The 16,256-nt window shown below is 34.8% G+C and overlaps 2 protein-coding genes across 2 annotated transcripts in view; one reads left to right on the top strand and one right to left on the bottom strand.

Annotated features, from left to right (window-relative positions):
* LOC107702975 (vacuolar protein sorting-associated protein 33A-like) overlaps positions 1–404 on the bottom strand; it is a 12,436-nt gene extending 12,032 nt beyond the window's left edge. The window contains exons 1-2 of the mRNA XM_016505454.1: positions 298–404; positions 29–94 (exon numbers count right to left, since the gene is read on the bottom strand). Coding sequence (XP_016360940.1) covers positions 29–94; positions 298–399 — 168 coding nt within the window. The 5' untranslated portion in view covers positions 400–404. The remainder of the gene's footprint in view (positions 1–28; positions 95–297) is intronic.
* A 2,037-nt stretch (positions 405–2,441) lies between these two features.
* Positions 2,442–16,256, top strand: part of LOC107702922 (aldehyde dehydrogenase, mitochondrial-like) — an 18,283-nt gene continuing 4,468 nt past the window's right edge. Inside the window, exons 1-8 of the mRNA XM_016505368.1 lie at positions 2,442–2,602; positions 6,319–6,423; positions 9,633–9,773; positions 10,457–10,536; positions 11,879–11,990; positions 12,810–12,938; positions 14,792–14,905; positions 15,453–15,555. Coding sequence (XP_016360854.1) covers positions 10,517–10,536; positions 11,879–11,990; positions 12,810–12,938; positions 14,792–14,905; positions 15,453–15,555 — 478 coding nt within the window. The 5' untranslated portion in view covers positions 2,442–2,602; positions 6,319–6,423; positions 9,633–9,773; positions 10,457–10,516. The remainder of the gene's footprint in view (positions 2,603–6,318; positions 6,424–9,632; positions 9,774–10,456; positions 10,537–11,878; positions 11,991–12,809; positions 12,939–14,791; positions 14,906–15,452; positions 15,556–16,256) is intronic.

The raw sequence follows: 16,256 nt of genomic DNA, 5'->3' as shown, positions 1-16,256 counted from the left end.
CTTAATTTTTGTATAATTCGTCACTCACCTTCAAAAGGGAATACTGAGCAATTAACCCGAAGGGTCCAGTAAGATACTCGTCCCAAACAATGGCCTTAAATAAAACATAAATTGTGAAAACCCATGAATTAGAGGATGATGAAGCTATTAACGTTACATGTCGACTGACAGCATCACTGAACAATATTTGCAGTAATAATAAATCGCATAAAGTGCAGTTCACATTCGGAGCAAATCCGGAGTAATAGAAGGACAGACTAATCTGCATTAGTTGGTATTAAATCAAAAGAGCTTTACCTTGCTTCCCGAACACTTATCTAAAAACTCGCGCAGGTCTTTTCGCGCAGCCTCTCTCAAAATATTTAGGTTTACTCTGCCGCAAAACAAATGCGACGCCATATTTGTTGAACCACAATCATATGACTTTCAGGACGTCACGTGATCCGTCTTTCAAAATAAAAACCAGCAGATGTACATTTTACCACAGTGTTTATAATTTAATACATTTTAATTTAATGTCATTTCAATATTTTTGAAATATTTCTATGCTATTATTATTATATCATTAGCTAATGTTGGATTAATCACGACTTTTACATTAGCGTTATCAGTGTTTGTTGCCAAGTCCACATATTTTCGACATATTTTCGTTGCTTGACATTCCAGAATCAGAATCAGAATGAGCGACAAGACAGGACGCAGATAATAAAAAAAAAATATATATATATATACAAAAATAGACAATGTACAAAATAGCAAAAACACAATATATAATATAGACAATTATGTAATGTGTTTTTATATGTATATCTCTGAAAGGAACCGAGTGTCTTCAAAAAGTTTCGATTGCATTTCAACTTTATCTGAAAAAGGAGCATTTGCTGCTTTGTTTACAGCCGTTACCAGGGAACCCGCTATATTTGTTCCAAAAGCCTTCCTACTGGCAGAGAACCAAATTGGATTTTCAATAAGCCTGTCTGCTGCTTTCTTTTTGTTTTTGTGAAAACTTGAATCTCTGCTGTAATTAAATCATGTTTTTTTTTACAGTCATTTTAGTTGAATGTTACCATAGACATTGCCCTACCCTGCTCATATAGTATTATTTTTTATTTTTAAATTAATTTTTCAGGTCTTAAAAAAAAAAAGGTCTTAAAAAGTCTTACATTTGATTTTAAAAATCCTGCAGACATTGCACAGCTGCCAGTATCTGGAATGATTTTGATCAGCATTTTCATAACAGAGGGCTCTCTCAATGTGTTATATTTTACAGTTTGTCAATTGACATAGGCTAATTGTTACAATATAATTACAATATAATTGTTAATTGTTTGTTAATTGATTTTGTACGCTTTGCATACACATGTGTGCACCCCTCAAAAGCCTGAAACCACAGAGAAAAACATTGAATATAGACTACAGTATGTAGAATGTGTAACGTAGACGCGTGACGGTGAGCTGGTTTTATGAATCTGGATCCTCTCAAATATCTGGCAACATCTGTGCTGAAGTCCGAGCTCATCGACACAGTCCCGGAGCTGAAGGCAAGTGAGATCAGAAAATGCTGCGCGCTGTTTTCTCCCGAACTTTCCCACAAGTTTTCCGGATCTCGGCATGTCAGCACTCAACGATTCCCGCCTCGAATGTTCATCCAGACGTTCACTTCAACAAGGTAACTGAAAGGCCAAATGCTGGGACTTGAATTCAGTTTTATTCAAACATGTAGTAAGTGACATGTGCATGTATGTTTTTCATATTATAGAGTGGGGGTTCAATCTTCAACTGGCTGGCAGCTGCCACCAACCACTGGCAGGTCACGTGACCTGTCAGTGGCGGCTCCTGCCAGCCAGTTGAAGATTGAACCCCTACTGGAATGTTTGTACATGTTGTTAAAGATATTGAATCTCAGGAACACATCGCCACAGTTTTGAGGGTGTTCAGCTCCAAGTTGTTAAGACTGCACCAGACAGCCAGCTCTTTTACCTCCTGTCTGTAAGCAGACTCGTCAATGTCCTGAATGAGGCCGATAAGTGTGGTGTCGTCTGCAAACTTCAGGAGCTTGACAGAGGGGTCTTTAGAGGTGCAGTCATTGGTGTAGAGAGAAGAGCAGTGGGGAGAGGACACATCCCTGGGGGACGCCAGTGCTGATCGTGATTTAAACGACTCCAATTATAGTAAAACTGATATAAATCGGATGAAAGGGAATAATACACAGCAATTGTGAATTATAGTGTGTAACATAAACTCTTTTTATTATTATTATTATTATTTAAATGCAGTCATATTACAACCAGTGAACATGACAGTAGTCATTTCCAACATATAATATAGAAAAACATTGAATATAGACTACAGTATGTAGAATGTGTAACGTAGACGCGTGACGGTGAGCTGGTTTTATGAATCTGGATCCTCTCAAATATCTGGCAACATCTGTGCTGAAGTCCGAGCTCATCGACACAGTCCCGGAGCTGAAGGCAAGTGAGATCAGAAAATGCTGCGCGCTGTTTTCTCCCGAACTTTCCCACAAGTTTTCCGGATCTCGGCATGTCAGCACTCAACGATTCCCGCCTCGAATGTTCATCCAGACGTTCACTTCAACAAGGTAACTGAAAGGCCAAATGCTGGGACTTGAATTCAGTTTTATTCAAACATGTAGTAAGTGACATGTGCATGTATGTTTTTCATATTATAGAGTGGGGGTTCAATCTTCAACTGGCTGGCAGCTGCCACCAACCACTGGCAGGTCACGTGACCTGTCAGTGGCGGCTCCTGCCAGCCAGTTGAAGATTGAACCCCTACTGATATTACAGCCTAACAAATAGTTTTATTAAATATTTGCAGTCTTATCAGTAGCATGATATCTCTATCCTCTAATGATTTTGTCATCGAGTCATGGTGATTACATTTAATGCAGAAGACATTTGCAGCAAGTTAATGAACTTGGCATGAAAACGCCGTTCCTGTTTTATCTTATCTTTCCATCATTCCAGGTGTGTTCCCCTCTCTCTCTCTCTCTCTCTCTCTCTCTCTCTCTCTCACACACACACACACACACACACACACATACATATTACAAAATCAGCATGTCAGGGTTAGGCTATATGAAAAATTACAGAAAAATGCTATACCTAGCAAACTTGCAAAGTTCACAATATTGCTTTCTTATTTTTATTACATTTAGATATCGTTTTGAACTGTTCAAATAATTTGTAATTTTGCAAATTTTACTTAATTTTACAAATTTTAAAACGCAGTACCACAAGTGTCATAACTGTATATACTAGTATACAGTCTTTTTATGAAACTTGTGAGGTGTCATCCATATTTTGCTTATAATATATCAAAATATATTATAAAGAGAGAGAGAGAGAGAGAGAGAGTTCCACTTATCTGTAACAGCTAGGATATCATTTGTTTGTAAAAAGGAACATAAAATATTAATGCAACCTAGGGGTGTGCGATAATGACATAACATGATATCGCCATATTTTCTGGAATTTTGTCGATAACGATAATTTGACGATATTTTGCTGAGCGTATTATTGTGCTGGTACTTTGGCAGGTTTAGGACTGCGATGGACAGCTTTTTATTCTTCATATTCAGTGAGGTGCTTCATTTGCAGGAGAAACAGAAATGAACTTTAAAGTTTAAATAGATTTTTTTTTTTTTTACCTGATTAAATGTATGTAGGGCTGGGCGATATGGCCAAAAAAAAAGAAAACATTTTTTTTCATGTCAGTCGATATGGATAATTATCACAGTAAATTTCAAATCTTTTTTTCTTTCAAGTTTAAAGGCAGATTTTTGCTTCTAAGTGAAAGTTGAAACCAGACTGTTAATTGTGGTTTTAAACTATTCTTTATGGTCAGAACATGACAAACACTTGACATTTTTGAATTCTTTACACTTTCCAGTCATGTTTCCTTAACAAAATAAATATCTTAATAGAAAAAAAATTCTGCATGTTCTAATGAGTGACATTATTTCAGATGATGAAACAGGTTTGTGTTCCTGACTTTGATGACGTGTATCTTCAGCACAGTTTGCAGTGCAGGCTGCAATATTAATAATGTGTGTGTGTGTGTGTGTGTGTGTGTTCACTGCTGTGTGTGTGCACTCGGATGTGTGAAATGCAAGTATGGGACACCATACATAACATGACCACACGTCACGCAATCCATAGATTCCTTAAAATAGATTTGCTTAGCCTGATTCCAATATGTATTATTTCCATAATTTCAGTTTTGAAGTTATCGAATTCCTATAATCTGTTGTTTTCTAATATGTCTTAGAGGCCTCATTCATATTTTGATTATTCTGATTATTGCAAAGATAAATTATTGTGATCAGTCAATATTGATGGCTCAATGGACGCCTCATTTGTCTTCTGCTGTAATGAATTAGAAATTAACTAAAAATCGAATCCGGACTCTTTAGACTTATCCCTACTACTCCAAATATAGTCTTTTAAATCTGGATGTTTACATCTCTGTACTCTATATCAATTACTCAAATTTAAGTAGCTCTGATTCAGCTGAAGATAATTGTTAAATATCACTGCCCCACTGATTCTTCCAAAAATTCACATCTGAGTTTCTTGCAAAAAAATACAAATCCACTTTGGACACTGTCATTTTTTTGTTATCAGACACTTTAATTTCAGAAAATCTTAGAAAGCTGTGTAACTGCAAGCAAATTTGAAATTTGCCACCAAAACATCAGTATTCAAAGCAGGATCTTACAGTTTTTAGTTGGGCTGAACGATTTATCACATTTGGCTTGCATTTATCAAAATATCAAATATGTACATTATATATCACAAAGAGTTTACATATAATATTATATGATTTTAATACTTTAAGGTTCAAATTATGGTGATGCAGATATCAAAGAATGGACTGAGTGTGTTGATTTTCAGAATAATATAGCTATATAATATAACAGAATAACAAAACTAGTTAAGCAAAGATGTTAGTTGGTGATTATACTATAAATAATGTTTGATGTTTTTTTTACATTTATGTTGAAGATGTCATTGTCAGATTTTTGTGACATTACGTTGTATTTAAGGCTAAAGTAAAAAAAAAAAAAAAAATGCTGTGCACTTTTATTAGTGTTGCTTTTTTCCTGGAATACAACCAGTGCTGGGTAGATTACTTAAAAATTGAAATCCGTTACTGATTCCAAATTGCATGACAAAAAATGTAGTTAGTAATGTAATCCGTTTCATTACACATTTTAGGTAATATAATCAAGAGTACTTTTTGATCACTTTTAGATTACTTTTGACCTAACTTGTTAATCACATTGATTTAAATAGGATAATCTTGAACCATATTGATATAAAAAATACTAAGAGTAAGAAAATCTATTTTATTCATTTTAATTAACAACATGAGGTGCATTAAACATCCAATTACATCAGGGTTTCCCAAACTGGGCTTCGTAAAGGAACTGCAGGGGGTTTGTAAGTTTAATGAAGAGATATAATCCATTAAATCATAAAAATGTAAATTTAAAATTAATAATTTTAAAATAAAATCAATCAAAATAAAACACTTGCAAAAAATTGGAATATCTTATTTATTTACCTGCATGTCATGTGACTATTAACTGTGAACATGCAATTGTGATACTTATAAAAATAATTATTTTAAAATTTCAAATACTTCAAATAAATATATTAGGTGAACGAGGTTCAGATGACAAAAAAAGTTTGGGAATCCCTGCATTACATGTAAATAAGAAATAACGTGAATTTGTGCATTTTAATGTGTTTGAAAGACAAAAGCCTTACAAAGACAAAGTAATACATGGTTAAATAACCACCGGAGTGATAATTCAAATAAAAATGAATATGTTCATTAGTAGTTGATGCAACGTTGAAACTCTTCTTAAACCTGAAAATATTTTTTTGTAAATCCAGTGGCATAGCCTCCTGACTAGTGACTGGTCTTTGTGTGAAAATCCACAAAACTGGAAGACTTTCTGAATGTATAATCGGTAGGATATTATAGAAAAGAAAATTTAAAAGAGGAATTAGGGAGAATCAATAAAATATGAATTATTTATTGCTACTGTGTGAATAATATGTAATCATGTAATCAATAAAAAAGTAACTGAAGTCTGATTCAGAGTATTGTAAAATGTAATTTAATCTAATTACAAGTACTTCATATTTGGAATTTTATTATGTAATCCAGATTACATGTAATCAGTTACTACCAGCTCTGACTGCAAATCTCATGATATACTGTATCACGTTATCCTCATCCACATCCAAACCACATGTCAATGTGTTGCATTTTTCTCCACAGATTTTCATCAGCAATGAGTGGCATGATGCAGTAAGCAAGAAAACGTTTCCAACCATCAATCCTGCTACGGGTGAGGTTGTCTGCCAGGTCGCAGAGGGCGATAAGGTAGGTGTTTGAATTTAGAATTTAGAATTTTAAATTACATTACATCTGTGCCAAATAAAAATGTCCTAAAGCAGCTGGTTTGCTGGTCGTAGCTGGTAAACTCTTGGGGTTTTGGGCACTTTTCATCTGGTCAGGTTAAACCGGTTGAGCTTAAAGGAACACTCCACTATTTTTGAAAATAGGCTCATATTCCGACTCCCCTTCTATTACATTTTAAATAGGGTAACTTGTAATCTGTAACCTATTACATTTCCAAAGTAACCTTCCCAACACTGGATAAAACATAGGCAAAGGTTGAGCTGCAGCAGATCACTGGAACAGAACAATACATTCATGCAGAGAAAACCTGATCTGACATCAATTTCTACTTATGATTTAATTTAACATATCGTAACCAAAGTATGCATATGTGAACTGTACCTGGTGCATTATTGACCTTCATGACCCTAGGCACACTTGCCTTTGCGTGTCTTATCATTAAAACAGCAAAATGAACTGAACAAGAACAAAGTTCAAGCTTTTAACTCTTTTTCTATAAAATATAATGATTCAGACGAATTTATTACAAAACAAATACATATTTATTCTCTGGAAACCGGGCAGTAAGGAAGTTTTTTAACCTGTTTATTAACCATATTTTAAAAATTACCAAAAAATGATCAGTTTCCGCTATAAATAAGCATAACAGAGTGGACATGTTATGCTTTACCACATCAGTGAATCATTCTAAAACATTGAAAAAAGAGTGAATTAAGGAGTGATACTTACTCTGTTTCTTGTAGTTAGTTTGCCACCAAAAAGTATTCTACTTCCTGAGAGTCATGTGATTAGGGAACACTCAAGGGGCGTGATTTTTTCAGGGTTTCCGCGGGGTCTTAAAAAGTCTTAAATTTAGTTGTATCAAATTTAAGGCCTTAAAAAGTCTTAAATTGTACAAGAAAGTCTTGATTATGATTTCAAGAGGTCTTAAATTTGGGGACAGAAAGACCAGAATTGCGATATAGCTCAATGTGACGATTAAACTTCAAAAGGCTATGAAACATGAGCGCTGCACGTTCAAAATCCGGTGCTACGCTGTTTTGTGTTCTGCCTTTACTACCCTGTTTATTAACCATATTTTCAAAATTACAAAAAATTATCAGTTTCCACTATAAATAAGCATAACAGAGTGGACATGTTATGCTTTACCACATCAGTGAATCATTCTAAAACATTGAAAAAAGAGTGAATTAAGGAGTGATACTTACTCTGTTTCTTGTAGTTAGTTTGCCACCAAAAAGTATTCTACTTCCTGAGAGTCATGTGATTAGGGAACACTCAAGGGGCGTGATTTTTTCAGGGTTTCCGCGGGGTCTTAAAAAGTCTTAAATTTAGTTGTATTATGGCTCAATGTGACGATTAAACTTCAAAAGGCTATGAAACATGAGCGCTGCACGTTCAAAATCCGGTGCTACGCTGTTTTGTGTTCTGCCTTTACCGGGGAAACAGTGATATTTCTACCAAACGCTCCACCTGCTGGCAGAGAATGAATGAGCATTTTCAATAAAACTGTTGTTTTGTTCAGAGTTCAGACCAATGCGAAAATCGACCCATGTTTTTACCCTGCAAACACGCAGAGCTTTAAATGTAAACTGGTGGATCGATAAGAAGACAATGCATTATAAAAATCTAAACATAGGGGTGTGCGATATGTATGGTCTGCGATAATATCGTAATTGTTGTTTTGACAATGTGCAATTTGATATTATGAGTATATCGCGAAAAGCAAACACAAAACACACCTACAGAGTGCACGCATACATGATTAGATGATGAAGCATTTAGAGTGCGTTCTTTCACTGCATGAATCAGTCTATTAAAATGCATTTAGAATTATCACATAATTTTAGATATGGGGCAGAAAATGTATATATTTAAATCATTTGACATAGTTAATATCACACGAAGAGTGTTTTTGCTCTATTTCTCCAACAAAAATCATTTCAAACACAGCCACAGCACTGTTTTGCATCTCTGAGCAACAGGAAGCTGTTTTGTTCCTGACTGAATCACCCGTTTTGCATTCGTAATTGCAGGTTAAAGTATTTAATGTCCCTCAGAGCTGCATTAAACAGTGCGTAAATGCATCTAAATGCCACTTACAATGCAGCTTCTGTGTTTCCTCTGCATTGCAAAGATCAATTTTGTTGATACTGATTTAATTTGCTTGGTAACAAAAAATTTTACTCAAATGATGGTGCACACTTTTAGAAAAAATGGCTTAAAGGTAAAAATGCCCATAAAACTTGGCTGAAATGTAAAGTTTGTCATTTTATAAAACTTTGTTTTTGTGAAAACTTGTATCTGAACTGTAAATTATGCTTTTTACAGTAATTTTACAGTTTAATATGGTACTATAGACATTGCCCTACTCTGCTCATATGGTATTAATTTTATTTGTGCAGGTCTTAAAAAGTCTTAAATTTGAGCTTAAAAATCCTGCAGAAACCCTGTTTTTAATCTGAGTAACAGGGGGGACATTCAGCTCAGGGACACAACATGTTTTAAAGACTGTAAAGACTGTTTTTGTACAAAAAAATATATATTTTGGTGTGGAATAATATAAATACGAATACACACCAATATTGAAAAATGTTGGAATTTGTTTGATTTTTATTACTTATATTTGTGGCTGAATTTATGCAAGCTTACTTGGGGACATGGCAGTTTAGCCTACTTGCACTAAAATCAGAGTAATTATTTTTAATTAATTAATTTTGGGTACATATGTATTGTGTTCTATGGTAGAGGGGCAGTAACTGTGTAAGCTGACAGAATTCTTATTTTGGGTGAACTATCCCTTTAACCCTAACTTTGCTTTTATTCGACTCCTCACCTGTGTTTATTTAACAACCCCCCAGATATAAACCAGGAGCTGGGATTAAAAATAGCTGTGCATATTTATTTAACACGTATCAAATAGCCGGCTTAAATTGAACTAACATTACCTTACAAACATAATGTATAAAGCATAACTTAATAAAGTCTCTGACTTGACCTCAGCAGGATGTTTGTTTTTCTTTGTGCAGTGTATTTCACGTAATGCTGCCAGTGAAGAAATATGGCCTGATAGAACGAGTGATAGTTGCATACTTGCATTAGCTGGCCTAAATCGAGTCTTGCATGATGTTTTCAGTCTATGTTTCTCTCCCATGTTTTTTTGCATGCAGGCGGATGTGGAAAAAGCTGTCAAGGCTGCCAAAGATGCCTTTAAGCTCGGGTCTCCCTGGCGGCGTATGGATGCGTCCCACCGCGGGCTGCTCTTGAGCTGATTGGCAGACTGCATAGAGAGAGATGCTGCCTATTTAGCTGTGAGTCTCTCAAACAACCTTCGCCCTCATAGACTTTGAGCTGATTCATTAAATGTATGAAAATATGCTGTCAGCATGATTCAGCAAAATGAAAGACTAACAGCAGAATCATAAAAGGCCCCAGTTATACGAATTATACAATTTACATCTAAAATTTCAGTGCAATTTTTCTTACCTTTTCACTCACTGCTTGCTTAAAACATCTTTTTTTTCCAGTGATTGGTCTAAATAATTCAGTTGAGAAAGCCTTGTTCCTCTCATCACTATGCACTGCAGCAAATGTATTAAGAAACGGTACAAAATCCTGAAAACACGCTTGATAAAGAAACAGGGTAACCATTATAAACACAAGAAAATATTATAAATGAGATTACACATTCAACTGCAGACAAAGATGATGAATACTGAGAGTCTAGACTACTAATGAGAGTCTATGTACTTTGTAACTTAATACTGAAGTAGTAAAACTGACGTTTGTGCTTAGTACAAAGTATTATGTAATTTTAGAAAATATAAATTGGAGAGTCCATTGGATTTTTAGTTGAAGACAAAATTACTTTTGGTTCCTTGTTATAATTTCCACACTGGGTCCTGTCATTTTGAAACGCATCAGTTATATATATATCAATATATTTACAATAATACAATGGTATGTTAATATTATTTGTATTTTATTTAAATAGGAACTAGAGACTCTTGACAATGGAAAGCCATATGCTGTCTTCTACACTGTGGATGTGCCCATGGTGGTCAAGTGCTTGAGGTGAACTTTATGTCCTTATGATGAACTGTCTTTCACAGTGTTTTCTAGTTTTTATAATTGCAATCTGAAGAGTTCTGCAGATTCCAGCACTAAAAAAAATATTTAGACCCAAATTTAAGATTTATGTATTCAAATTGCATATAAAATCCTTACACTAGTAAACTTAATGTGATGCATATATTTGTCAGTCATATGTGACCGTGGACCACAGTGTCAATTTTTCAAAATTGAGATTTATACATCAATGGAAAGCTTATTTATTCAGCTTGCAGATGATGTATGGTGTGTTAGGATAGGACAATATTTGGAACTATTTGAAAATCTGGAATCTGAGGGTGCAAAAAAAATCTAAATATTGAGAAAATCATCTTTAAAGTTGTCCAAATGAAGTTCTTAGCAATGCATATTACTAATCAAAAATGAAGTTTTGATATATTTACAGTAGGAAATGTACAAAATATCTTCATGGAACATGATCTTTACTTAATATCCTAATGATTTTTGGCACAAAAGAAAAATCTATAATTTTGACCCATACAATGTATTGTTGGCTATTGCTACAAATATACCCCAGCGACTTAAGACTGCTTTTGTGCTCCAGGGTCACATTTATAAATGAAACTGGATTTCTGTAATAGTACTGATGAACTGTATGTGTTTTAAATGCACAATAACCAGATTTATATATTTATCATCAATAAATCCAAAAGGATGCTGTATCATGCATTTTAACTACCGGTAATTAAATATTGCTTGTTCCACAGCTGGCCATATTTGAACCATGCTCGATACCTTTTAATTAAATAATTTTCACAATGAACAGATTTATGCTGATTCTAAGCAATTTTAAGTAATGCATTTTGAAAAAATTTGTATTTAAATAAAATCAAATAGATGCAAATAGTTAATAATAAACAGATTTTTTTGTTTTTTTTAGTGCAAAAATCATTTATTGCTTAATTTATGAATGACTGACAGATATGCATCACATTAAGTTTATTAGTTTGTGAATACTGTGTAAACCAAATAGATGGAAATTTTACATGAATTTCAAATACATAAATCTTAAATTTATTCCTAAATATTTTTGTTTGTTGTATAGCATAACGAATCTCTTAGGTGGTTATTTGAATGAGTTTTCATTATTTTCTAACACAAAGAATTATTTATTTGGACATTGCCTTCAGAAATGGCATGTATCTATCATATCTGACAAGCACTGACAAGCATTGTAATCTCTGCTGATTTTAGTCGTTCCAATAGTTGTTTATAATGATCGATGTGCAATTCATTCTGAACTCAGAACTCTGTTTTTTTCTGTTGGGTGTTGGTTGGTCTGTAGGTATTATGCTGGCTGGGCAGACAAATGGGAGGGGAAGACCATTCCCATTGATGGTGATTACTTCTGCTACACCAGGCATGAGCCCATTGGTGTGTGTGGCCAAATTATCCCTGTAAGTATATGCTTTTGGGACTTTAGAATTAAATATGTGTTTGCTGAGTAATATGGTACACTGTAAAAAATGACTGTGAATTTAACGGTAAAAGACTGTAAAAATGCTACAGTAAAAACCTGTTAAATGGTTAACGGTAAATCACCCTACTATATATGGTGAAAAACTGTATTGGACATTACATGTATTGGACATTAATTTTATGGTAGTATACCGTTTTTGGAAGTGAAAAAGACCGTATAATTTACAGTGAATAACCGTAAATTGACATTCCCAGAATTCCCTGCTTTACATTTTAAATTTGATGTTTTTTTGTTGAAATAACTATGCTTCTTCTTAGATTTTTCTTATCAGTTTTGTATATTAGGGTTGTGTGTTACACCTAATGTTGTTAAATGAATGTTTATTGCATTATTTCAGTTTCATGTGTGTTACCATGATGGTGTTTAGTGTTTGTGTGAATGACACTGTGCACCTTCTATATATGTTGTTATTTAAAAGCTGCTTGTGATGGGCTTTGGTTCATCATGTGACTTTCTCATCAGCACCTGCATTTGGTGGTTATCAGTGTATTACAAAGGTACAAAACAGATTTCAGTACTTCAATAGGTTGGTATATTAACATTATAACAGTTAATGAAATTAGAGTATTTAACTGTAAATTTAAGTTCAAACCGTAAAACCTAAAATGTTGCTACCGTATTTTTTACGGTAAAATTCCGGCAACCACAGCTGCCGGTTTTTTTTACCGTAAATTTTATGGAATTTTTTTTACAGTGTATTTTTCCTCTCTCTTTGCCTCCTCACATTGTGCTCCAGTGGAACTTCCCACTGTTGATGCAGGCGTGGAAACTCGGTCCTGCTCTGGCCACAGGGAACACGGTGGTGATGAAGGTGGCAGAACAGACGCCCCTCACTGCCCTGTATGTCGCCAGTCTGATCAAAGAGGTGACCTACAGTATATGTGCACTTAAAATAACACCTTTACTTGAACTCTTATTATGTATAGAGTGCTGCGGTGATTACATATTTTTGACCACATTACAAGTCCATATCACTTCGCCAAACGATTTCAGTTATTTCAAAGGTCCTTACAGCCTAAAACAGCAAAAGAACCAAAACCACTGGCCAAGCAAATAAATATGTGACCCTGGACCACAAAACCAGTCATAAGGGTAAATTTTTTTAAATTGAGATTTATACATCATCAAAACTGAATAAATAAGCTTTCCATTGATGTATGGTTTGTTAGGATAGGACAATATTTGGCCGAGATATAACTATATGAAAATCTGGAATCTGAGGGTGCAAAAAAATCACAATATTGAGAAAATCGCCTTTAAAGTTGTCCAAATGAAGTTCTTAGCAATGCATATTACTAATCAAAAATTAAGTTTTGATATATTTACAGTAGGAAATTTACAAAATGTCTTTATGGAACATGATCTTTACTTAATGTCAAGTATTTTTGGCATAAAAGAAAAATCAATAATTTTGACCCATACAATGTATTTTTGGCTATTGCTACAAATATACCCCAGCGACTTAAGACTGCTTTTGTGCTCCAGGGTCACATATAGTAAACAATATGATAAAAAAATGACAAATTATTTCCATGTTTTTGCCACAAAATTGCATTTTATTATGTACAGAAAACACACGTGTTGTCAGCGCTGCTCTGACGATTTTAGCAGTAAAATAGTTTAGCAACTTAAAAGCTACATGACATTTCTCACTAGCAAGGTAATAATGTAATAACGGCGCTGTTGTTGAAGCAGATAAACTTAAGTTTCGCTATTAGTAGAAACGCTGCTGCCGAGCACTTGAGAGGCACACAGACTCAGAGAGGTAATTCACACATGCTTAATCTCTCTTTCTCTAAAAACTGCATTAATAACTGCATTAGTCTGCTATCAACGGCTCAAGCCTCTGTTACTTAGTCTAAAATGACATTTTGGAATTGGCAATGGAGGCGTGGGATGAGATGTGTTAGAAATTAATCCTAAACACGAGCGTTTTAAGAACAAAAACTTGACAAATGTCTTGAAATACATAATCTGAACAATGCCTTTAGGTGTGGCAACCAAAAGCTATTACTAGCTATTACTTATTGATATGTATATATTTAAATTAATGTAAATACAAAGTTTAATATATATCTTGCCAGGTCATATAATAATTATTTGAATATGAATGATAAATAATTCTAATTAATATAATATGCTGCTAATAAATAATTAGCAGCAAAATATGGGCAATTTTGTCTCTAAAATTCTTTAAACTGCTTTAATTTGGAGCGAGAGATACAGGAGGAGTGGCTTTATTGCATCAGATATATGTAACTTTGCTCACAGCTGCCTGGTCCAGTTTGGGTTTGCGATCTCTAACTCAGAATAAACCCTGATCCGGAGCAGGGTAGCCACGGCGACGAAACCCGCTCAAAACCAACCCGCCTTCTTGAGCCCGAAAACTCAGAGTTTGCTCAAACTAAATGCAAACCGGCTTCGTGCAACGGGCCTTTGAGCTTATGTTAACCTCAGACCTTATTTCAGGCATTTCACCGAAAAACCCATTCAAAAAACTCTTTGACTTCAGAACCAGAAGTGCTAAAATGCAACTCATTTCCAGGTTTTGGCTCACAAAAATACGTCATCTCTGCATCAGCTCTTTAAAACAGTGTCTATATGTTAAGAAGCCATTAATAGTGAAGCCACACTGAATGCACTGTTGAACCACCATCAAGTGCACTTGATCCCTGTCATTTTGCTTACTCACCTGATCACAATCTTGACTGGTTGTAGGTGGGTTTCCCTGCTGGTGTCGTCAACATTATCCCAGGAATGGGTCCCACGGCAGGGGCAGCCATTGCGTCTCACATGGATGTGGACAAAGTAGCGTTCACTGGCTCCACTGAGGTAAGAGGATTGTCTTCAGTAATGGATATTTCTTGGACAAACACAGTAGAATGCAAAGGTCTTCTTTCAGTGCTGTGGTTCAGTTCATTATTTGCTCACCATCATGTTGTTTTAAACCCAAAATCTTGGAATAAAAACTTAAAAAATCTGGATTTCAGTGGAGAAACAGAAATCTCTCAGGGTTCATTAAAAATATCTTCATTTGTGTTCTGAAAATGAAGGAAAGTCTTATGGGTTTGGAACGACTTGAGGGTGAGTAAATGACGACAGAATATTCGTTTTTGGGTGAACGGGGTGAACTATGTAAATATAGTCAGTTATGGCTTAAAAAATAATAAATGATAATAAATCTGATTTGTTTCAAAATCATGGTTCAGTGTGGTGTAAATGCAGTTGAAACACACTACTATATTGAGTTTTATATGTATAAATGCACGAGTTCTGTGTAATTTTGGTATTGGGACAACCTTGCCTTTGATATTATATTTGCAATTTACAGTACATTTGTTTTGTCTGTTAACTGGAGTGTCGTCTTATCGTTTTGTAGGTAGGTCACCTCATCCTGAAAGCCTCAAGTAGCAGTAATCTGAAGAAGATCACACTGGAGCTGGGAGGAAAGAGTCCAAACATCATTCTGTCAGATGCTAAAAGTGAGTCCTTTCATCTTGACACCTGCAGCATTTTATTCAACTATCAGTGGTTTATATTTCTGTGGCAACTTAAAAGGCTCATGATATTTTCCTATTTTCCATGAGGTCTGCTATAATGTTAAGAACGTTTTTTACTAATGGCATTATTTAGTAATACATAACCATTTCCACCCCGTCTCTGTCCATATGGATAAAATGCTGTTTTGGAGCTTTTAAGACTTTAGTGGAGATAGATATACATGCAACTGCTGAATAAACATTCTCCGTTCACCATTGACGAAATCGTCGACACGCTGTCAACACAGTTTAGATCACAAACAATCAGACACACAAGAACCTCATCCTCTAACACACAAACCACTAATAAAGCTTTCAATCACCAAATGACAAATAACTGCCAAATAACATCCATCACCATGCAACAATAAATGCAGCAACAGTATAAACAGAGGCAGTAAACAGTGGAACAGTGAACATATATCATAATCTGAATAATTTACTAACGTCGAGTAGAATTGCTGGTGAATGGACTTCCGTGATTTCCACGGATTTCAAACCTTTCTCAAAAGTGCTCGAGTTGACAGAAATGCACAAAATAGGTCACAGAAATGATTATTTTTGTAGCAATTGTTTGTGTGTGTGTGTGTGTGTGTGTCTGTCTGTGTATGTGTGTGTGTGTGTGTGTGTGTGTGTCTGTGTGT

Source organism: Sinocyclocheilus anshuiensis, unplaced genomic scaffold, assembly GCF_001515605.1.
Source record: "Sinocyclocheilus anshuiensis isolate Anshui unplaced genomic scaffold, SAMN03320099.WGS_v1.1 scaffold238, whole genome shotgun sequence".
Taxonomy (NCBI): domain Eukaryota; kingdom Metazoa; phylum Chordata; class Actinopteri; order Cypriniformes; family Cyprinidae; genus Sinocyclocheilus; species Sinocyclocheilus anshuiensis.
The sequence above is the reverse complement of the archived record's forward strand: the minus strand, read 5'-3'. Positions and strand labels throughout refer to the sequence as shown.